The sequence below is a fragment of the Mixophyes fleayi genome, chromosome 8 (assembly GCF_038048845.1).
Source record: "Mixophyes fleayi isolate aMixFle1 chromosome 8, aMixFle1.hap1, whole genome shotgun sequence".
Classification (NCBI taxonomy): domain Eukaryota; kingdom Metazoa; phylum Chordata; class Amphibia; order Anura; family Limnodynastidae; genus Mixophyes; species Mixophyes fleayi.
This window is the reverse complement of record NC_134409.1, coordinates 10,308,101-10,331,035: the sequence shown is the minus strand read 5'-3', so window position 1 is coordinate 10,331,035 and position 22,935 is coordinate 10,308,101. Positions and strand designations below refer to the sequence as shown.

Here is a 22,935-nt window from a genome sequence, read left to right as displayed (position 1 = left end):
ACCGCCTCTGCCATAATATATATATATATATATATATATATATATATATATATATATATATATATATATATATATATATTATCATCAGTTATTTATATAGCGCCACTGGTTCCGCAGCGCTGTACAGAGAACTCACTCACACCAGCCCCTGCCCCATTGGAGCTTACAGTCTAAATTCCCTAATATATACACACACACACACAGACAGAGACTAGGGTCAATTTGATAACAGCCAATTAACCTACCAGTATGTTTTTGGAGTGTGGGAGGAAACCGGAGCACCTGGAGGAAACCCACGCAAAAACGGGGAGAACATACAAACTCCTCACAGATAAGGCCATGGGCGGGAATTAAACTCATGACTCCAGTGCTGTGAGGCAGAAGTGCTAACCACTGAGCCACTTACACACAGTGGTGTAAGTGGGGGGTATATGGGGTATGTCATATTTCCACTTCTCCTACTGCCGTCATTGTAAAACTATCACATACCAATCACTTAAAACATATCTATCTATCTATCTATCTATGTATATATACACACACACACACACACTGATGCAAGTGGGGGCATGTCGTATTTCCACTTCTCCTACTGCCTTCATTGCAAAACTATCCAGTTCCAGACACTGACATTTTTCATCCCTCCACTTATAAATTTCCACTGAACCTAAAGTTGTACATACTGGCAAAATTACCATGTGTTTCCCAAATCAAACAAATCAAAACTACTCATCCCCTAAACCAGTCCTTTGATTTTTTTTTTATTTTAAAATCTCCTTATTGAAGTTAAAGCCTTATATAACTGGATGCAAAATAAATACAGTTTGTACAAAAAAAAAAAACGAGTCAAAATTATACACGTGATAGATGTGATAATATAAAAGTGTCAATGATATGAGAACATGACAATCATCATCATCATCACCATTTATTTATATAGCGCCACTAATTCCGCAGCGCTGTACAGATAACTCACTCACATCAGTCCCTGCCCCATTGGAGCTTACAGTCTAAATTCCCTAACACACACACACACAGACTAGGGTCAATTTGTTAGCGGCCAATTAACCTGCCAGTATGTTTTTGGAATGTGGGAGGAAACCGGAGCACTCGGAGGAAACCCACGCAAACACGGGGAGAACATACAAATTCCTCACAGATAAGACCATGGTTGGGAATTGAACTCATGACCCCAGTGCTGTAAGGCAGAAGTGCTAACCACTACACATGGGGACTGCGATTTGGGCCAATTTATCAAGCTCCAAACAGCCTAGCTTCTCGGAGCTTGACCCTGATGGCTCACATCATATGAGGATGGCGTTGTTCATTCTGTCCTATCGGGAGAGCAATGCAGGAGACGGATCTTCTCCGGACCCCTTTCCGGCAGTCTTTGTGCTCTACTCTCCGTTAACTTCTGCAAATCATCTCTGTACATGTGCAGTAAAGACTCCGGGTCAGAACTTGGAATTATTAATGAAGCAAAGGTATACCCGGGATGATCATTAAATTAATGATTGTGTAATATCATCCCATGGCATTGCAATAAGGGATGATAATTAACGGGGGGCATATGCACCCATTCATAAATAGGCCCCCAGGTCTCCTTGTCTGTTAATACCCAGTCTTGTTTTATTAATGTGTAGTTCCCATTTGTAGAGTTCTGCAGAGTATGCTGGTTTGGTTACTAGACTTTGGAGCAAGAACAGAATTTTCACAGGAGAGAGGGGTTATTAAACATTATATACAATACACACGTAACTTCCATTGCAAAAGTCCAAAAACCACATAGCCAAACCCCCCAAAAAGGATCAAGTACAATATTTTCAAAGGCCATTCAAAAGATCCGAATGGGACATTTCTAGTGAACTATGATCTTCAGCATAAATCAGGTCAGAAACATTTATTTTTTTGATGAACCAGAGAATAAAGAGGGTGGATCATTAATCAATTGTCTAAGCTTTTATTAACATTTTATCTCAGGCCTAAGATGGCTTCGCATGTCAAGAAAATCATCAATATTTCTAGTTTTGTAACGCAAAGCAGAGCGAACAGAAGCATGCAGGGGGCTTCAAGCAGAAAAAGCATAAATATCTATGGCGATGGCAAAATCATGGAGAAATATAATGTATCGAGTGGGAAGCAAACTGTACCGGTCAGTATAATAAGAAATTATTGCTATTACTATATATGCATGGACTTTACATTCACTTATAATTCATCTTCCCTGCTGGAAGCATACAATATAGATATTTACAGTTATATTGTAGAGTACAGACATAGATTTTGTCACTATACGCCCAACAGTTGATGACCACAGTAAACTCGTCCACGATGAACATCTCTAAGGGTAAATGTATCAAGCTCCTAGTTTCCAGCGGTTTGAAAACCGCGGTTTGAAAGCCTATAGCAACCAATCAGATTCTAGTTGTCATGTTGTAGAATATACTAAATACATGATAACTACAATCTGATTGGTTGCTATAGGCAACATCTCCACTTTTCAAATCTGCTGGAAATCTCAGGTCGATATATTTACCTCCTAGTGTTTTAATTTGCAGCTTACAGAATATAAATATTATGGTCAGAATATAAACCCAGAGAAATGATGACAGTGCAGATGGTACGTAGACCAAGAATAAGAATATATACTAAGATCTGCAAGGAAAGCAAGAGACATATTGTTTAACTGTTCACATATACATAACAAGATAAGGTGTCATGAGCAATTAGCAACAATTTTATATATATATCTATCTATATATATATATATATATATATATATATATGTGTATATATATATATATATATATATATATGTGTGTGTGTATATATACATATATGTATGTATGTATGTATATATGTATATATATATATATATATATATATATATATATATATATATATATATGTAGTTATATATATATATGTATGTATATGTATATATACATATCATATATATATGTACTAGATATTAGAGAGACAGGCATGCATTCTCATAAATCTACTCATTCAGAGGTGCTTATATACCAGACTGATACAAATTAGTATATGTATTCATATCTTATATAAAGCAGCTGGACCTTATCACCACATTGCATCAATGATCAAGCCCTTGTGAAATATTGTTATTCGCATCAAAATTATTTTTGGCAGTGCCCATACATTATGAAAGGCACATGTGAGATAACACTTGCTTGTACTGAGGATACAGTCCTATCATTAGCAGTCTGTCTTAGAGAATTGATAGTCTATGGTGGTATTTGTTGATATAGATATCAAAAAATATAACTGGTTACGATAATATGTAGCTGTCAGTTGGGATATTTATTAAAACAAGTGTAAAGGAACATTCTATTGTTGCCCATAACAACCAATCAGATTCTAGCTTTTATTTTTATAGCGCAGTTTAGAAGGTTAAAGTAAACCTATGGATTTTCATGAGCCCTAGTTTTCATAAATGTCCCTAAATGTTCTGTGCCAATAAAAGCCCCGTGATGGGCACAATGTAGCCCAATGAGGGATAAGCTGCATTATTAGGCTATGCTAATAAAATCTAACATTAGTGTTGGTTCCTCAGGTTTTTGATGAAGATGGAAACAACGTAACTCCTCAGCCATTATTCCAAGCCGAACCTGGGGCTGCGCCCCCCAAACAGAGCAAATTGTTCTCCCCACCTGATTCAACGGGTGTAGTAACAGCTTCCGATTTCTTCTCCACTATGTCCTTCCAGCAGACTGGGATAAATGCCAGTTTTCTCGGCCCGTTCTCAAGGTAAGCAAAGGAAAGTACGTTGATATTGCTGTGACTTATGTGCCTTTGGGAATCATTAGCCAGAGAGACTTTCCATTATGCCTGATCATATGTTGGAGGGTGTGCGGGGGAAGGGGTACAATATTAGGCCATATTTGGGAAAAACATCCAAACTGGTGAAAAGGTACAGACTCAATAGTAACGGGAACTCACAAGTTTTGTAATAATTATTATGTCACAATATTCATGATTAAGACCCTGTCCCAGATCCACATAGACACATCCACAAACTACCGTGGCCAAACCCCAAATTGTTTTTCAACCACAGTTGGGTGTATGCTTGGGATTATTAATTAAAAGTTAACAGTTCTTCTGGCGCGGGCCCGGCAGGGACTAGTAGCCGCACTGGCGTACAAAGCCCACCAGCCCACATCTGTATACATGTCTAAGTAAAATTAAAAATGTTCAGCCTAATGTTGTCAGAAAAGACGTCATTGTATGGAGGACTTGTATCTGTGTCTATCGGCCCCATCGCCAACCGGGGGCACTTGTGTGAGCCGAGTACAGAACATGTGGTTATGTTATGGAATAAAGAACGTTGGTGTTTTTTTTCGCCCCTAAAGATATTTCTGAGTTTCTCTCTCTCTCTTGTACAGGTCGACGTTTGGGGGGAGCAGTATGTCAATATCGAGCCAGGAGACAGAGTCGCTATCGGATGACGTAGAGGAGTCAGGATACAGACGTGACGCTGTGTTTGGTAATGCCGCATCTAAATATTCAAATTTAACTTACACTTGTCAGTAGGTGGAGCAGCCTGGAGAACAAACCAACTCTGCCGTACAGTTGTCACCGTATGGCAGAGCTGGTGTATTTACACACACACAGCCACGCAGGGGGTGCCCCGGTAGGTCAATGCATTTGCTAAAACTGACAGATGGATGGACAGTCTGGGTCTGCTGGTAAGTAAACTTTATGACTAGTTAAGGGTTTGCTACTAAAATAACCTGCTACAGAAGCATGAGTATAAATGGTCTAGTTAGACATACTTTGATATAGATTTAGTGTATAGCACAATGGCTCAGTGGTTAGCACTCTCACCGCTGGGGTCATGAGTTTGATTCATGACCATGGCCTTATTTGGGTGGAGGTTGTATGTGTTTGCGTGGGTTTCCTCCGGGTGCTCCGGTTTCCTCCCACACTCCAAAGAGTACTAGTATGTTACTTGGCTGCTATTAAAATGACCTTAGTATCTCTCGGTCTAGCCGTGTGTAGGTTGGGGAATGTAGACTGTAAGCTCTATATAATTACAGGAAATGAGGTGTGTATATATATATATATATATATATATATATATATATATATGTATATATATACTATGAATATCCAATGATTTTCACAGAGAGCAAAGTATCAAAAATCCATTTCAGTCCATAGATTCCAACCTTTCAGGTAGTACATAACGTTCATCAGGGATATCTATGGTTTAAAATGGACTTTTGATACTTTGTTTTTTTTGTGAAAATCCTTGAGTGTGTGTGTGTTACATAAAATATTCCTTATAAATGGTGGCTGTACTTTATTTTTCAGGAACTTGTGATGAGATTCAAATAAAGTAACCTTGTTATTTCACAGATATCCATGCAAAGCAGGATACTATTCGGGAACAGCCAAAGGAAGAAGATTTAGATAAGATAATCAACGTATATCTGACGGAGACGGAAACAATATGGCTGTTGGACATGCCGGCAGCGTTGGTCTCTACGGATTCTGAAGAAGCAGAATTAATCAAGTATGAGCATTTACATTAATCTTATAGTGTCACATTTCTGACCGGTTAATATTGTTAGATGCTTCCGGTCTGGAGTTTATAGATGACATTTGTCTGTTTTATTTAAGTGTGCGGAACCAAACTTACACAGATCTCTGCAAAAACCGAGCCGGAAATGATCGCTACATAGACAGAATGATGCAGACGTTTAACGGGGCGCCAAAAAGTAAAGAGATCCAGTGTGATCGAATTGTCCATCAAGACGCTGGTAAGTTCTGTCCTTTTGTACCCATTAATCAAAATGTCGATTACTTTGTATTTGAGTCTTTATAATCTTATGACTTTCGTGGTGTTTTTACAACTATTCCAAAAACGATCTAAAAGAAACATTTTGGGTCCACATCCCTTTGATGTTACCTCTTGCATTTTGTGATAGCGTGTGTGTGTCATCCATGCAGGTGTACTGGCTTCAGTGTGGGACTTGTATGATTCCTTTAACCCACCGGAGAGTCCACCAGTGAAAGAGGCAGCAGAGACAACCAGTATATCCGAGAGATCGGAGAGTGTGGCCAGTTCCCGATCCAACATGAGCAGGAGAACGATGTCTACGACCTCTATGGACAGAGGTGGTAAGCTTATTTTGGTTAATTGATAGCTATATATTTTGGTTAATTCTATGTCCCCATATCTAGAGTTTTGGAGCCAGCAAAAAATCTATTGGTTTAAAGTAAAACAACCTAATTTGTACTCTCAATTTTTAAGAATAGTTGTTAAGCTTGGCTTAGGCTTATTTTGCACTGAGAACGTTATTTTTTTGGAACATACGGTTCTGCCATAATGTTTATTAGGGTTGACGGTTGGGTTAATGATGCGAAGTGAGCTATGGTTAACGGTATTCTGTTACCATTTGAGTTAAGTTGGTATTACCCATTTACCCATGCTAAGAAAACGTTCTTGTTTTTTATCTTTAGTTTTAACTTTTTACAGTTTTATTGTTTTTCTTTTTTTAAAAAAATAAAAATGAAAAGTTATCCATTTAAACTGAAGACTGTCATTGTTACAGGTATATTAAGGCTGGGGTGCTGGAAGTGTTAGCAGACTAGTAGAGTAGGTTACTTTGACGTAGGTTTGCTGCCATAAATATAAAACAATGAATTAGTTGGAAGAGTTGGTTCCGGCGTAGTCCAGTAATTGATCCGATGCTGCCAGAGTTCTTTCAAAAGCTTCTTTGGATCCAGTTATTGGCGATAGATTCTAACTATAAAACTGCAAAGTCCTACATTAGTATGTCATCCCCAAATCAAAAATGGCCGTAATTATAACCAACAAGGCTTTAACTGATGCGGCTCCACCCTCCATGACTTTCCTTAGCTCAGTGTATTCTGCAGGCCTCCTCTCCAGTCCTCCACTAATCTTCGTGTTTCCTGTTCTCTTATACTCTCGATAATGATCGTTGCATGCTGCACCCAGTCTATGGAACTCATTGCATTAAAACCTCAGTTTCTTCCTCTCCAAATCCTTAAGTAGTATCTCAAAAGCATTTCTTTAATGAAGTCTACAGTACAACCTGCAAGTTTTGCTATTCTCACTCTTGAGATTCTCAAATCTAATCATGTGCTTAGCAACTGTCTCGTCTCCTCCTGCTTCTGACCTCGGTCTGCTGTCCCCATAATATACATGGGCAATGCTGTGTGTACTTCTGTTAGGTGCACGCAGCTCTTCCTTTTCAAGCAGAGCTGGGTGAAGAGGGAGCAGGCTCCAGCCACCTCAATTATACAGTGCCCCAGGCTTGGAGGGGTTTTCCAGGCACTAGGAAACCCCCCCCCCCCCTCTGTTTGCCTATGATGTACCAATATCTTGTGATTCAAATTCTTCCCATTCCAAATACATTGTAAGCGCTTCCTCCGGGACAGGTCCTCAGTGCCCGATGTTTTGATCTTGTATTACTTATGTACTGTTCCTTTTGCTATTTGCAGACTATATTGGTGTTTATAAATTAAATGGAAATATAATAGGGTTAAGAAGGGTAATGTTAACGATGGATAAACCGTGCTGATATATAATGAGTATCTCATTCTGGGAAGTTTTGTCTACTAAGTAAGTAAAGCGATTGTCTGTTTTTGGAAAGGACGTCCCAGAGGGGTTTCACTTACAGAGCAGATTCCAAAGCCTCTCGGTAGTCTTGTCCATCATAATTGCTTTTGCATTTTAAACATATTATGTCTATATTTTTTCTCCGTCTTACAGACGTGTTCTCAAGCACCATCACCGATATAGACAAATTGCCTCTTGTGCGGATACAGGACGAGACTGAGCCAGACGCGGAAGAAATATTAAAATCTGAGAAGTTTCAGCAGGATCTGTTCATTATGGAGAGAGTTGTTGTAGAAAACATATATCAGCCGAAGCTTGCGGCATATCGGCAGCTACCGGTTATCATAGGTGTGTTTCCATGTGTTATCGTCATGTTGTGATTGCACTATGGTTCTGTAACAAGTATCCACTGACCCTGCATGGTCCCAAACATTTAAATAGTTATTTTATAAAGTATTTCCATCCCCCTAAGCAGTCATAAGCCGATAACTCTGAGACTTATAGACATTGACAGGTCTTTGGAGATTTATCAGAGGCTGTGAATTTTCAGAATCCCCACAGATACTCGACGCATGCTGTAAATCTTTAGAGATTTGTAACCGTCCTCAAACTTCTCTCCAAAATTAATTTGATGCAAGATAAATACACAGTGCATTGTAGAGGAAAAAGAAATCTCAGAATACCCAGAATCCCCCTGTTTCTTGATACGCTGCCCCCTGCTGGCGATATAAAGTAAAAAGGACCCTTCACCCGGGTTGAAAATTGGGAGGATTCTGAAATTATACTCAAGTAGCTGAATGGTTTTGAAAGCAGCTGATTGGACAAGCCAGCTGTCCAATCAGCTTCCATGACAACCTTTCAGCTATCTGAGTTTACTCTCAATTCTCTCCTCACTACCAGCCAGGGAGAAATCTCCGATACATTGCTCCGGACCCCTACTCGTGGGGAGGGATTTTATTGTGAAGATATAATTATAAGGTGGAGTTCTCCTTTAAGTCCTTTACTACCAAAGGTTCATAAGAAAAAAGTTCCCCTTTAAATCCACCTATTTTTCAGATCCAGACGCTGCAGACGATACAGAACTTCTAACCAGCCTCACGTCTCCCAGTTTAAATAGATTGTGGTCTTTTGTCTGTGACATAACTAAAGGACGCAACGTGAGCAGCACATCGTGGAACAGGAAGAACCCGGTAAGTTAGAAACGGAGAGCGACTCACATCCCTCTCCACGGTGGCTCAGTGGTTAGCACTTCTGCCTCACAGCACTGGGGTTATGAGTTTGATTCCTGACCATGGCCTTATCTGTGTGGAGTTTCTATGTTCTCCCCGTGTTTGCGTGAGTTTCCTCCGGGTGCGCCGGTTTCCTTCCACACTCCAAAAACATATTGGTAGGTTAATTGGCTGCTATTAAATTGTCTTGGTCTGTCTGTGTGTGTGTGTTAGGGTATTTAGACTGTAAGCTCCAATGGGGTAGGGACTGATGTCAGTGAGTTCTCTGTACAGCGCTGCGGAATTAGTGGCGCTATATAAATAAATAGATGATGATAGCCATGCTTTTCTCCCGCAGGACCTCCTGGCCGTTGGCTATGGACAATTCGGTTTTAAAGAACAAAAAGGAGGACTGGCTTGTTGCTGGTCGCTGAAAAACACAACGGTAATAGAGAATATATATATACATATATATGTATTGTATCGTTATTACATATAGACAGAGGGCTCCATTAAGTTTTCTTCTCGTTCAGTGGCCGGAGCGGATTTTCCACTGTGAAAGTGGGGTGACCGCCCTGGACTTCTCCATGTCTTCCCCAGACCTCCTGGCCGTAGGGATGTATAACGGCACGGTGGCTATATACAATGTACAGAACAACGACAGCGTCCCCATGCTGGATAGCAGGTAAGATATGAAGTATTTCACCTGGACTATATTGTAAAGCGAGGTTTCCCCTGGAACACCAACTGCCAAATCTACCTAAGTTTCTATGAAGCCATCGCCTGGAATGACAGAAAGACGTCTTCTAGTGAACAGGAATTGAGTTTGCATAGAATCAATCCTTCTCCTGTGTGACACTTTATTTCAAATATATACACATTTGATACCCTCTTAAGACCTGCAAATATTTATGTAATGTTGCTAATAACTTTCATGCAAAAAAATGTTTTTATAAGATACATAAATTAGGTTAAATTATGTACAAACTACTGTAAATGATATCTGTAAACGGGAGTTTTGATGTCATAAGTTTAGTGTTCATTCAGAAACTGGGTATTATAAGGAATAATGCACCTCATACTGTTATGTATGAATATAATCTATTATTATGGATATTAGAGGTCACCTTGGGTTTTTGTAACCTGTATAAAAGCATTTGGCCATGCATTATTATTGTTTGTTTATTCATATAGTGCCATTTATTTTATGCAGTGCTGTATAGAGGATATCTAGTCATTAACAGCAGTCCCTGCCCCATTGGAGCTTACAATCTAAATGTCCTACCCAACCCCCTGTTATAAGACCTGTTCTAACTATAGGAGGAGACCCGATCACCCTGATATGGCAGAGGATTCAAGTAGTTTTGCAGAGAGGAAAAGACTGTGCGCCCTCTCGCATAGCACTGAGCGCCCCTGTAAATTTGCTTTCTCCACCCATCTTATTTAAATATTCCGCCAGTATCCTCGTTATCCAGTATCAGCAAGTGACAACTTCTGCACCCCGCAAACACTGTTAACTTGGCCCACAGACAATTGCATTTGTCTAGAACACCAGGCGCACACAGTATCACAAAAGAACAATACTGAATGTTCACCACTGGCCGCGATGCTCAGTTTCACAGCTATAGGCGCATAATTCACAAATAGGTTTTCATGACATCATGAAGCCACTTGCAATGCACTTTGCCTCTGCTTCAACTAAGACCCTTCATATCTCTGCTTGAATACTGGTGTGTTGTGCAGTCAAGTGGTCGCGGCTCTGTAACAATGAGTAATTGTTTATCAAACCTTCTAAAAGGGAAAAGTGGAGGTGTTGCCCACAACAACCAATCAGATTCTAGCTAATATTTTCTAGAATGCATTAGATAAATGATAGCTGGAATCTAATTGGCTGTTATGGAGAACACTTCCATGTTTCTCTTTTAGAAGGTTCGATAAATCTACCCCTATGTGTTGGATATTAAACAGTGTTCTGTGTTCCTGTGATAGCCTCAGTACCGGTCTCGTACGTAAAATATTTTGTTGTTTCATCAACTTAGTGACAACCCAAACAAGCACACCTGCCCAGTGTGGCAGCTGAAGTGGGTAGAACAAGACCACGGCAGTCTGGGAGAGGACAAAGGGGAGATCCTGGTGTCTATTTCTGCAGACGGCAGGATAACAAGGTGGCGCATTAGGAAAGGATTGGACTGTAATGGTGAGCGTGCGACTGACTCATGGGGTGTGGGGCGTTTAACCCTTACTGTGATATACTGTGGGATAATCCAAGGCGACGTGTGTGTGTGTGTGTGTATGTAATGTAATGTTATATTTTGTGAGGTGTGTAGGTAATCATTGGTATTTGGAGAGTAGTCACATGATACATTATTAAAGTGTTCTATGTTGGAATGTCTGAGACCTGTTCGTAAATGTATCAAACTGCGAGTTTCCGGAGGGCTTGAAAGTGGAGATGTTGCCTATAGCAACCAATCAGATTTTAGTTATAATTTATTTAGTACATTCTGCAAAATGACAGCTAGAATCTGATTGGTTGCTACAGGCAACATCTCCACTTTTCAAACCCACCAGAAACTCACAGCTTGATCAGGGCCGTCTTTCCAACTGGGCACGATGGCCAGGTCTGCTGTAAAAAAAATATATAAATCCTGTTAAAAAAAAACAACTTACCTTTTGCGGTCAAGATCAGGTGATCAGGTCAGGTGGCGATTTGGCTCCCTCCCTGGTCCCCTCTTCCGTGCTGTGCTCGCAGTAAATGTCAACACGCCCGATATTCACTGCGAGCACAGCACGGAGGAGCGCAGAACAGAGAGACTCAGCGAGCAAAAAAAGAAGAGAAGGGGATCAGACTTAAGATAAATTAAGGGGGCCCCTATATATATATATATATATATATATATATATATATATATAATGTGTGTATGTAAAAAAAAAGTGATATATATATATATATATATATTGTAGATATGGAGAATGGGGGTCCGCGCTCCCTTAAATGGGTGTAAAGAGAAGGCTGCCAGGGGGGACAAAGAAATCAAGGGATAGTCCCACCCCTTGTGGATAGTAAATATTAAAAATAGGTGTCCCCTTGGTGCACAGTTAGAAGTAACTGTGTGTGAATAAAAAAAAGGGACTGATATATAGAATAATTATATAGATAGGTAGATATAAAAAAAGTGATTTTATATATATATATATATATATATATATATATATAATGGGCCCCAGTGCACTGCTTTGTCCGGGGGCCCATAAAGTTGTTAAGATGGCCCTGGGCTTGATACAGTTACTCCCTGGGTATGAGTACAGCCATATTTCCACCCCTCATCTCACCCAACCCCCCCCTGTGCAAGCCCCCTGCTCTTCCACAAACCCATACGCTTTGACAGAACTGTAGCTGCCTGTTAGGTCTGCACTGTAGAGAGGACGGTTTGCTCTGGGTAAATGATAACCGCTGAAGGTAAAACACACTTAATTTGAGGAGCTATGTAGTGAATTAGTTATTGTATTATACTAACATCATTTAAGTATAAAGGATTAGGGGAAGTAGCCTATGGGGTGTGGTCGAGTGGAACAATAGACCTATTGGTCTACTTGGCCACACCCCTATTGGAAGTAATTGGTTGACACAGTCACTCAGTCTGCCCCATCCACCCCCAACTACTCACCACCACCATCATGCTCCCAGGGGGCCTGTACCTGCCCCCCTCTCCTCCTCAATGCCCTTGTGCCAAATTATTTCAGTTCAAGGCACCCTTAGGGTCTCCAAAAATTTTTCAAGGCACCCCTAAGCCAAAATGATTAAGTAGTCCCCCACCTTGCTTACCACTGGTGCCCGAGGCACCCCTGTGAGATCTCCAGGGCACCCCAGGGAGCCTAGGCGCGCAGTTTGGGAACCACTGGCCTAGGGAATGGTTAGATATTATTGGTTGCATTATCTGGTTTTATGCAGAAAATAACTGTAGTATTGGCTGGATTATGTGAGTGCCGTATTTCTTTGGTAAGTTTATGCAGCATTTGAGGGCAGTATAGTGTTACAAGCAGTTTGTATTTATGGCAGTTTACATTGTCCGTCACATTATTCCTTTGTTGTAACAGATCTGATGAGATTGAAGCGGACTGGAAGTGACCGATTCAAAGAGTCAACTGGAGACAAGGAGAAGAAAGGCGTAGCGTTTATCTCACGGCAAGCTCCCGGGATGTGCTTCGATTTCCTCCCAACGGTAACGTACAATCGATAGCGCTGAATTGAGTAGATCACAGATTTAGTAGACTAACGCTGGGGGGTATATGACAGTCACAGAGTTCCTGCATATATGGAACCAATACTGTTAGGAAACATGGTTGGATACATGAAATCACCAGCGTACCCGATCTATGATTTTACAGATTCACTTATACCTGTCATGACATAGGGCTAGATTTAATAAGCTGCGGGTTTGAAATAGTGGGGATGTTGCCTATAGCAACCAATCAGATTCTAGCTTTCATTTATGTAGTACCTTCTACAAAATGATAGCTAGAATCTGATTGGTTGCTATAGGTAACATCCCCACTTTTGCAAACCCGCAGCTTAGTAAATCTAGCCCATAGTGTCATTTTGTAAGCGGCAGTGCATTAGTGACATACACCATAAATACTGTGTGATAAATGAACAGAGCAGTTTTTTGATCCAAGTCAGTGACTTGGGTTGTTGGTGGATGTCATCAGATATATGGCAGTGATAAGTAAGCAACACCGGATTGATTTTTTTATTTAAACAGAACTGTTATGACATTAAAATGAAGACAGTAAATGTCATTTATGAAAGTTCAAAGGCTCAGTGCAAATGCTGTTTTATAATGTCATGCATCAATTTTTGCACAAGTGGTTTTGTGGGTACCACAAAATTAGACTCATACTGATTTTTCGGGGCTGTTCTAAGCAGTAAGATATGGGGGGTGCCCCTATGAATGCATTAGGTCAAGATGGACGATTGTTTGATAAAGTATTGTACCAGGAAGGAACACATTGATAGTCACCTCTCGTTCCAATGTATGTCCTGGAAACATTGTATACAGTTGTGACCTAATGACAGACAAAAGGCAATAACATTATAACTAATATGAGCTGAGTGACAGATCTCAGACAGGTGACAGATATAAGTGACTCGGGGAGCTTGCTCCGGAAATGGGGGCCCCCGATAGGCAGTTCGTCCAGATTCCTTATTGATTAGGCGCATGCACCAATAGAAGTGCTCTTTAGCACGTACATAAATAACCAATAGTATAGAAAATACTTCAAAAACATTTTTTTAAGGCTTTTGGTTAAAGGATTTTATTGTAACTATCTTAGTTTAAAGGTGAGGCTTAAGCTGTTTACGGCTGTGGGCATACTACTTTCGTACATAGATATCAACTAATACACTGAAATCTGCTCTTGTCTTCATTCTGTCCTATGGGCTCTTAATTCATAGAACACAACTGAGTTATTCCAGTTCTAAACTCCCAGCATACATCATTCTTCGTTCTCTCCTAGGACTCAAATGTATACCTGGCCGGGACAGAGGAGGGACATATACACAAGTGTTCCTGCTCCTACAATGAGCAGTTCCTGGATACCTACCGGGCACATAAGGTGAGACTCCGCTGCTCTAGATCAGTTCTAGATTCTTAAATCAGTTGTAAGGTAGGTGTGTCTTAAAGCTGTCTATCTACATACTCGCTACTTACCTACAGCCTACTTGGTATACTGAGGATGAGCTGCATTCAGACACTTACCTGCTCATGTGAAACAGACAAAATTGTGCTCTATGGAGATGTACAAATGGAACGCTAGAAGGAGCATGAACTGCAGCAAAATGCTTCAAGTCAGCACCCCCTTTAGGCATTTCGTGTGACCCCTTCTCCTACAGAATCCTCTTCAAACTCCTCACCCTCACGTACAAACCCCTCTCCAACTGCCCTGCTCTCTACATCTCCAACCTCATCTATATACATATATATATATATATATATATATATATATATACGCCCTCTCCGGTCAGCCAGTGACCGTCGCCTTTCCTCCCCTCTGGTCACCACATCTCACTCCCGTATCCAAGATTTCTCCTGTGCTGCCCCCACCATTGGAACGATCTCCATCGTTCTATCAGACTATCCCCTAGTCTGTATAGCTTCATACAGTCATTGGAAACCCCACCTGTTTATTAAATCCTACCAGTATCCCTTATAACCATGTCACCATGTAGTATACCTCACCCTCTCTCATCCATCTCTCCCACTCTTGGTTCTTGCCATCAGATCCCCTGACATTGGCTCACCCCATGTGTCATCCGTGTGTCCACCCCTTTCCCTTTAGATTGTAAGCTCTAGGGTGCAGGGCCCTCTTCCCTCCTGTTCTCATCACCTATAACTTTTGCTCACCCCTTACACTGCGCACCTCCTCCTCAGGCTCTCTGCCAATTGTCCTCCACTCCTCCACTGTCTGTGCACCTTTTCAGTGGCTCTAAACCTGTTAGTTGCGCCCACACTAATGGGCACAGGTTTCAGCCTGCGCTGAATATACCCCTTGTACCCCAGTAGCTGTGCTGAGAGTTGTAGTGTTATTTGTTTACTGTGTTGTACTGTTATACCCTGTACTGTCTTGTTGTTCTACCTCTGTACGGCGCTGCAGACCTCATGTGGCGCTATATAAATAAAGGATAATAATAATAATAATAATACTCTCGGATGATGTGGACATGCAACCTTATTTCTCTTATTATTTTGCTATAGTGGGAAATATAGTGGAATAGAAAATAATCACAAGGAGGGCCAATTCCTGGGAGCAAGAAGTCCACGGTATTCATGGTGATCGCTCAGGGCCCTAGTTTGTGGGGGTTCAATTTTCAATCCTACTGATTAGACCTCGTGTCCTCCTCACCCTCTATGGAGACTGCAGCCTTGGGGGAGACCTGGTATAAATTATGTAGTGGGAGTGGGGGGATGTTGGAGGCTTTCCCAATTCTAGCCATAATATTTGCAAGATATATGTAGCAGAAACATTTAGACAGATTTAATATTCACTGAGCAATATAGGAAGGAAATAAAGGGTTACATTTGGAATCCGCTGTTCAGTGCAACTCTAAACAATGGAGTTTTCCATCCGTTACTAAGACCATCACATGGCTCAGCTTGGAAGGATCAGTGGGTAGATGCACCCACGACATGAAACTGGTGCTGGTGGTAACTCCCATATTTTAAGGTCTGGTACTTGATGCAATTCTTCCTCTTTAAACTAATTGTATTGTTTTATTAAAATATCACATTTGAATTCACTGATGCAATTATGTAAAGAGCCAAGCCTTGTTCCTATATAATTTGATTTTCCTGGTCTTAATAGAGTACAATTAATAGATTGTCTGTCTGCTGCCGAAGCCGCTGATTTCATTTATAAATGAGATTATTTGTGATTCATTATTTCCCGAGAGCTGGTGGGTGAATCAGCTACGATGTAGATTTTAATAACCAGGTGATTGACACAACTTCTAAACCATAGCTGTAAAGCACATGGAGTCCATACCTATATGTAGAAAAATTAATTGAATGTCTCAAAGACAGTTACTCATTTTGTGTCTTTGAGGTATATTTACTAGACAGCGGGTTTGAAAAAGTGAGGATGTTGCCTATAGCAACCAATCAGATTCTAGCTGTCATGTTCTAGAACGCACTAAACAAAGGATATCTAGAATCTGATTGGTTGCTATAGACAACATCTCCACTTTTTCAAACCCACAGTTTAGTAAATATACCCCTTTGGCTCTTTTACCTTGGGCAAAAATCCCTCTGAAGTTCTCGTTCATCACACAGTGGAGGAAAGTTATACAAACTGGTGCAAAGATTACAGGTGGTGTTGCCCATAGCAACCAATCAGGTATTTGCTTTCATTAACCAATCTGGTTCTCAGCGTTCTTATTCTAGTACAGTTTGGAAATGAAACTTCTGATTGCTACGGGCAACACCACCTCTAGTACATGGTTACTTGTACAACAGTTCTTATAAATGTTTACAAATATATTCAAGCATATTTATCGGCAGGTAAATTTGGGGGGGGCGGAGCTGACTGCCTATAATTATTGGTAGATAACAAGAATCTGATTGGTTGCTGTAGGTATCATCTCTACTTTTCAAACCCACCAGAAACTCGCAGCTTGATACATTAACCCCCTGATCTGTTGGATATCTAACAACTTGCTATTGAGTATAACTTCTACATATCTAAAGTTTATCTTCACATTCTAGGGTCCGGTGTATAAGCTGGCGTGGTCTCCGTTCTCCCCAGACGTGTTCCTCAGTTGCTCAGCGGATTGGTGCATCCATTTATGGCGCCAGGACATTTTGAAACCCATCTTAACGTTTTCAGCCACAACCAACGCTGTCCATGACATCATGTGGTCTCCCACCCTCCCGCTGGTATTCGGAGCAGTGAATGAGAATAGGATAGAGATCTGGGATTTAAGTGTCAGCACGTGAGTTACAACAAATGGTCTATAGCAACATAGAGGATTTGTTGCAACAGAAGGACATTTCCTTTATAAAGTCCAGTCTGGCTATAATCTGTAGTGGGGCAATAATATCCATTAAAATTATGTTATGTACATTGATTTTCAGTTCATTTAGTGTATTATCTATATTACCGTGGCCATAGGGATCCAAGCAAGTTGGGTACAGTTTTCATCTTTCACTGTTTTCATTTTTTTTAATATCTACTGAGAGCGAGTGTTCTGTTGCCATGGAAACAGCCTTTGTTCTAACTATACGGTGTTACTCTGTACCGGATTAGACAACCTATGTCACGCCAGCTGGGAATTGTAGTTCCACAACTGTTGTGGGACCACGGTTTACCAACCAGTGCTCTATACTATCTACAGAACCACAAGCACTGTCACATAGGTTGTCTTGGCAACTTACCCAATGAGGCATTGGTAGCGGTACTGCGTAAATATGTCACTCCGCTGCTATACATAAATATATTCATCTTACATGGCAATGAGATTAAAAATATTGCCCTGCTCCCTCCCTCCATTTTATGTAAACTAAAACTTACTGCTCTGGTTACAGATATTGGGCCTGAGTCATTAAGACTTGTATAGTGAGCGCACGGTGCGTTTGTTTCAAAGCGCACGTAAATCGGCTCTGCGTACTCCCGTAGCCAACGCGGCCCTGATATAAAGATACGTGTGGTCAGGGGCGGATCCAGACTTTTGCTATACCCCGGGCGATTTTAGGGGGGGGCGATTTAGCCCCGCCCCCTTTCTAATTTCTGAGGCTGCCGGCGCCTGCACAGTATGTGCAGGTCCGTTCAGCAGTGACAGTGTGCTGCCCCGCTGCTCTGATTGTGAAACACAGTCAGAGCAGCCGGGCAGCACACTGTCACTGCTGTCGGCAGCAAGCCCCTGCTAGGGGGGGGGGCGATCGCCCCCTCCCTGGATCCGCCACTGCGTGTGGTGGTGACTACGGGTGTAGATTTAATCTGATCTACTAGACCAGACACTGCAGGATACGTACAATACCTATGTGGGCTATAAAATCTCAAAAGAATGCACACAAAAAAATATTAGGCATTTAATGTTACCTGTCAATAATATAGGCATTTATGATTATAAATGGAACTTTAAAAAAAAAAAAAAAAAGTTTTAATTTAATATTTTTTTCCCTTGGAAAAACATTTATTAGACCCTTATTAATGTCTACTGTACATAAAATAATTTTTTACAGTTGCTCCTGTTGCACACACATTCTCTAGCATGGATACTCAGTTGTCGGCACTCGCATTCGGAACTGAACTAGCCCCTCAGTTGGAGCAAGAGATACGGCAGAAAACCAGCGAACGTCTGTGTGCGCCTGAGTCCGACTTGGATGAGGCTGTACGCCCTTACTGTATATTTCCTATGTGTATCCACCCAGTCCTCTCCCCGTTCACTCCCCTAAATCGTGGGCTACAGTGTCTTTGCACTTGGAAGTGGCTGCGTTCCATTGCTTATCGTCTGCTTCTGAGTATGCGCAGTGTATTTGGTGCTGACGACGCGCACGCACTCGCGGGATACGCTCCTTAATGACTCAGGTCCATTGTGTGTATGGTCCTCAGTCTAATACCCTTCTCCGCTAGTATTGGCCACACATAGACCAATCATTATCCAAAAACAGTACAGAGACCCTCACAGTGGAGATGGTATTGGTGCAAAGTATAAATGTTGGATTTTACTTAATTTGAGACTAAATAGGACTATGAATAGTTTTATCTGTCCATTTCAGAGTCAGGTCACATATGTTACATCCTACAATTATACATTTAAGTTTTGTTGTTATGTAACTTAAGCACTTTGTCCCTATTTCCTTCACAGTTTAGATCCGATCATCGTGAGCTCCGCTAACCCAGCCGTGAAACTCACAACACTGTTATTTGCTCACAATACAAATTGTGTCCTGATAGGAGACAGTGACGGACAAGTTAGTGTCTACGCGCTGAGGAATGTGTCCAGTTTAGATGCTTCACAGGTGAGTCACGTATAGATTTATAGGTGTATTATCCTGAGGGTGGAGAACCTCTCTCATCCCCCGCGGATCGATCCATTTGTAATTTGAGTGCTCCTGTTGCCAACACTGTCGAGGCATTTAGTGTCCTGAACCCATGTTCAGAATCCTGTGGCCAATCCGTTCACTAGGCACCAGTGACATCACAGGGACACGCCCCATGCCTCAGTGATGTCATTATGTATCCGGGAAGCGATAGGCTGCAGTATCATGAATTAGATCATTCTAAATATGGGAAGTGTCCACTGTGGGAAGGTAACAGGTGCACTTTAAGGATCTGCTTACCGTCACCACCTGGACTGTGCACTAGAAGCAGGAATTTTGGGGTGTAAGAGGCTCCCGATGTCACCTGACTTTTGAGAATGTTCCTTGATTAAATGCAAAAATATCTTTAGATACTTGGACCATGTACATGAACATTTTGAGAATCTGTCGGATATATAAATTACATGATGATGATGATGATGATATATGGCGAAGTGTTTTTACTTACCAGATAAAAATTGATTAAAGACCCAGTTTGGATATTGAATTGACTCAGTGTGATATTGTTCTGAACCCCAATTGTCTGTGTGATATTGTTCTGGGCCCCAAATGTCAGAGTGATATTGTTCTGTACCCCAAATGTCAGAGATATTGTTCTGGGCCCCGAATGTCAGCGTGATATTGTTCTGGGCCCCAAATGTCAGAGATATTGTCCTGGGCCCCGAATGTCAGCGTGATATTGTTCTGGGCCCCGAATGCCAGCGTGATATTGTTCTGGGCCCCAAATGTCAGAGATATTCTTCTGGGCCCCGAATGTCAGCGTGATATTGTTCTGGGCCCCGAATGTCAGCGTGATATTGTTCTGGGCCCCGAATGTCAGAGATATTGTCCTGGGCCCCGAATGTCAGCGTGATATTGTTCTGGGCCCCAAATGTCAGAGTGATATTGTTCTGTACCCCAAATGTCAGAGATATTGTTCTGGGCCCCGAATGTCAGCGTGATATTGTTCTGGGCCCCAAATGTCAGAGATATTGTCCTGGGCCCCGAATGTCAGCGTGATATTCTTCTGGGCCCCGAATGTCAGCGTGATATTGTTCTGGGCCCCAAATGTCAGCGTGATATTGTTCTGGGCCCCAAATGTCAGAGATATTCTTCTGGGCCCCGAATGTCAGCGTGATATTGTTCTGGGCCCCAAATGTCAGTGATATTGTTCTGTACCCCAAATGTCAGCATGATATTGTTCTGTACCCCAAATGTCAGCGTGGTATTATTCTGGGCCCCAAATTTCAGTTTACGTTTGTTTTGGGGCTGTATTTATAGTCATCATGGGCCTCATTTAAAGTTGCACAGAAGTGCACAATTTACATGTCGTAACTTGGCGCTTTGCGTACAATTTACCGCACTGTGCGTGGTGCACAACTTGCACTTACGGCAGCTCAGTGGCGTTCAGGCGTAAGACCTTTCAGACGCAATTTAACCACGGCCTTTGGAGATGCGTCCTATTTGTGTTACACATATCTCTAGATACGTCTTTTTGGAGGTGTATCTTTGCGCATCCACAAGCCGCGTGTAAGTTTCCCAGTGATGACCGTCGTGTCTTTGCTCCTGGCGTATAATAAACTCTACTTTCGGTTCTTCGTTTATTGAAGCCGCATTACAATATAAGAAGATATATTACTAAGGGAGCCCCTTCTCCCCATCCGCAAGCCACAGTCTAGAGATGTTAACAACCTGTATTACAGAACTGCTGGTGGGATCTAGGTGCAGTTTTACACCTCGGACATTCTGAGCATCCTAATTGACCTCCAATGATTTCATTTACAGCATCAATATTAACGATCGCTAATAATCTGTTGTTTATCTACCATCTAAATCTAGGATCCCGCGTCATATGCTGTTTATCCCAATATAAATACATTTTACACCTTCTGGGACAGGTATATGATACCTGAGATCTCCTATAGGAACAAGTCTGATTTTTATACTTTATAACAATGCTAATTATTATATCCTGCAAACAGCCTGTTATCTATGGGGAGATAATCCAATTAATTGTACAGGGACTGCCAATTATCTCTGCAACTATGAGTCTGTATAATATATATTCTTCCATGTTCTAAAATTATTTTGGCCACGGTAAGGAATTAAAGAGCCACTTCACCTTTATGACAAAGTCAACGTGGGAATGTCAATTTTATTTTATTGTTTTAGTATTTTAAATGTGCCACCAATAAGCATTAGGGTTTTGCTTTTTGTTTTTTTTATTGGGACAATTTTTCAATGTGGATAAATTGGAATGACAGCTAAAATTAAACTGCAACAAAGTTAATAATTAACAGGTAGAATAACGTTATCATCAGTACAAGGTGAAACCACTAAACTTATGGGTCCAAAAGATTTTCAGTATTTCTAATAATGCTCTTCATGTGTTCCATGTTTGACAAACTCTACTGGCTCCTGGTAGGGGGAGCAGATTGACCCCAGAGCATTATGTATTGTGTGGAAGGGGTCATAGGATATAGTTTAGTGAAAGAAGAGCTAATCTTTGGGCATGGACAAAATATCCGCTGTGTGGAACAGAATCGGACCTGACGGGTACCGCGATTTGTGAGCTTAGATTTCCACCATGGACCATGAATCCAAGAGGAGGAATAGGGTGAACTTTGGGCATAACTAAACAAACCGCTGAGCCTAGTTTCTAAGAGCGGTGCAGAAACAACTATTGTCTCGTATGTATGGTCAACTTCCAGCTGGACTAAGAGGTCCCAGTATAAGACAAAAGTGTTCTGGTTCCCCTGCATATGCATCTTACCCAGCTTTATCCAGCGCTGTGTAAAATGTAGGAGCCATATAAATAAAGGTTAATAAATAGAATTTCACTACGCACTTGTGGCAGTGATCCTGGGTCTTGCAGTATTTCTGCCTGGAGTTCCATATTAATATGAACAGTATAGATAAAACCCAAACATTAGATGAGCTGGTACTGAAATAGCCGATAAGAAGAAAAAGTTTGTACAGCGCTATAGAAAGCCGGGTTTGTTGGCTGGTTCTATTTTCCGCTCTTCCTTAAGTCCCCATTAACAGAGACAAAAGCATTTGTGTGTCAAGTCTTTTTTTAAAACAAGAGGCTTTGTTTAAACATAATGGAAATAGCTCATAAATTTCCGTACCCGTGAAACCATCCAGGTTAACGTTTTATTTACAGTTGGGCTTTATGCACATTTCACTGAATTTATAGGAACATTCGCTCACTTCGAAAAGCCCCTTGAAAATGTGACTTATTGCTTCTAAGTGCAGTTTTATGGTGATCTTTGGGATTTATGACAAACAGTCACTGGTGATTAATCATCTGTATAAATCTTGCAGAGATGTCCTATATTCCACACTCTGTGACCTATTGTACAATAACAGAACCATCTCTACCTTTCTTACAGGTGAACGCTTTATATGATCTAATTGGAGCAACTTTGGCGTGTCAACTGTAATCTAGCAGAAACCGTCTGTAAACGGCCATGGTCTGGTGATGTCATGGAGCGAACGTCAAATGGCACAAAACAATAAAACATTTCTATTTGCAAAA

The 22,935-nt window shown here is 41.1% G+C and overlaps 1 protein-coding gene across 2 annotated transcripts in view; it reads left to right on the top strand.

The window, feature by feature from the left end:
* The window catches only part of DNAI4 (dynein axonemal intermediate chain 4), a 23,605-nt gene extending 670 nt beyond the window's left edge, over window positions 1–22,935 (top strand). Inside the window, exons 2-17 of one of the 2 annotated variants that reach the window (XM_075181863.1) lie at window positions 1,981–2,152; window positions 3,578–3,771; window positions 4,407–4,507; window positions 5,383–5,539; window positions 5,647–5,786; window positions 5,977–6,144; window positions 7,766–7,960; window positions 8,669–8,802; window positions 9,179–9,265; window positions 9,354–9,505; window positions 10,860–11,017; window positions 12,916–13,040; window positions 14,335–14,433; window positions 17,079–17,305; window positions 19,181–19,334; window positions 22,790–22,935. In XM_075181863.1, coding sequence (XP_075037964.1) covers window positions 1,981–2,152; window positions 3,578–3,771; window positions 4,407–4,507; window positions 5,383–5,539; window positions 5,647–5,786; window positions 5,977–6,144; window positions 7,766–7,960; window positions 8,669–8,802; window positions 9,179–9,265; window positions 9,354–9,505; window positions 10,860–11,017; window positions 12,916–13,040; window positions 14,335–14,433; window positions 17,079–17,305; window positions 19,181–19,334; window positions 22,790–22,840 — 2,314 coding nt within the window. In that variant the 3' untranslated portion in view covers window positions 22,841–22,935. Of the gene's footprint in view, window positions 1–1,980; window positions 2,153–3,577; window positions 3,772–4,406; window positions 4,508–5,382; window positions 5,540–5,646; window positions 5,787–5,976; window positions 6,148–7,765; window positions 7,961–8,668; window positions 8,803–9,178; window positions 9,266–9,353; window positions 9,506–10,859; window positions 11,018–12,915; window positions 13,041–14,334; window positions 14,434–17,078; window positions 17,306–19,180; window positions 19,335–22,789 lie in introns of both variants that reach the window. The other variant, XM_075181862.1, reaches the window with a different exon arrangement.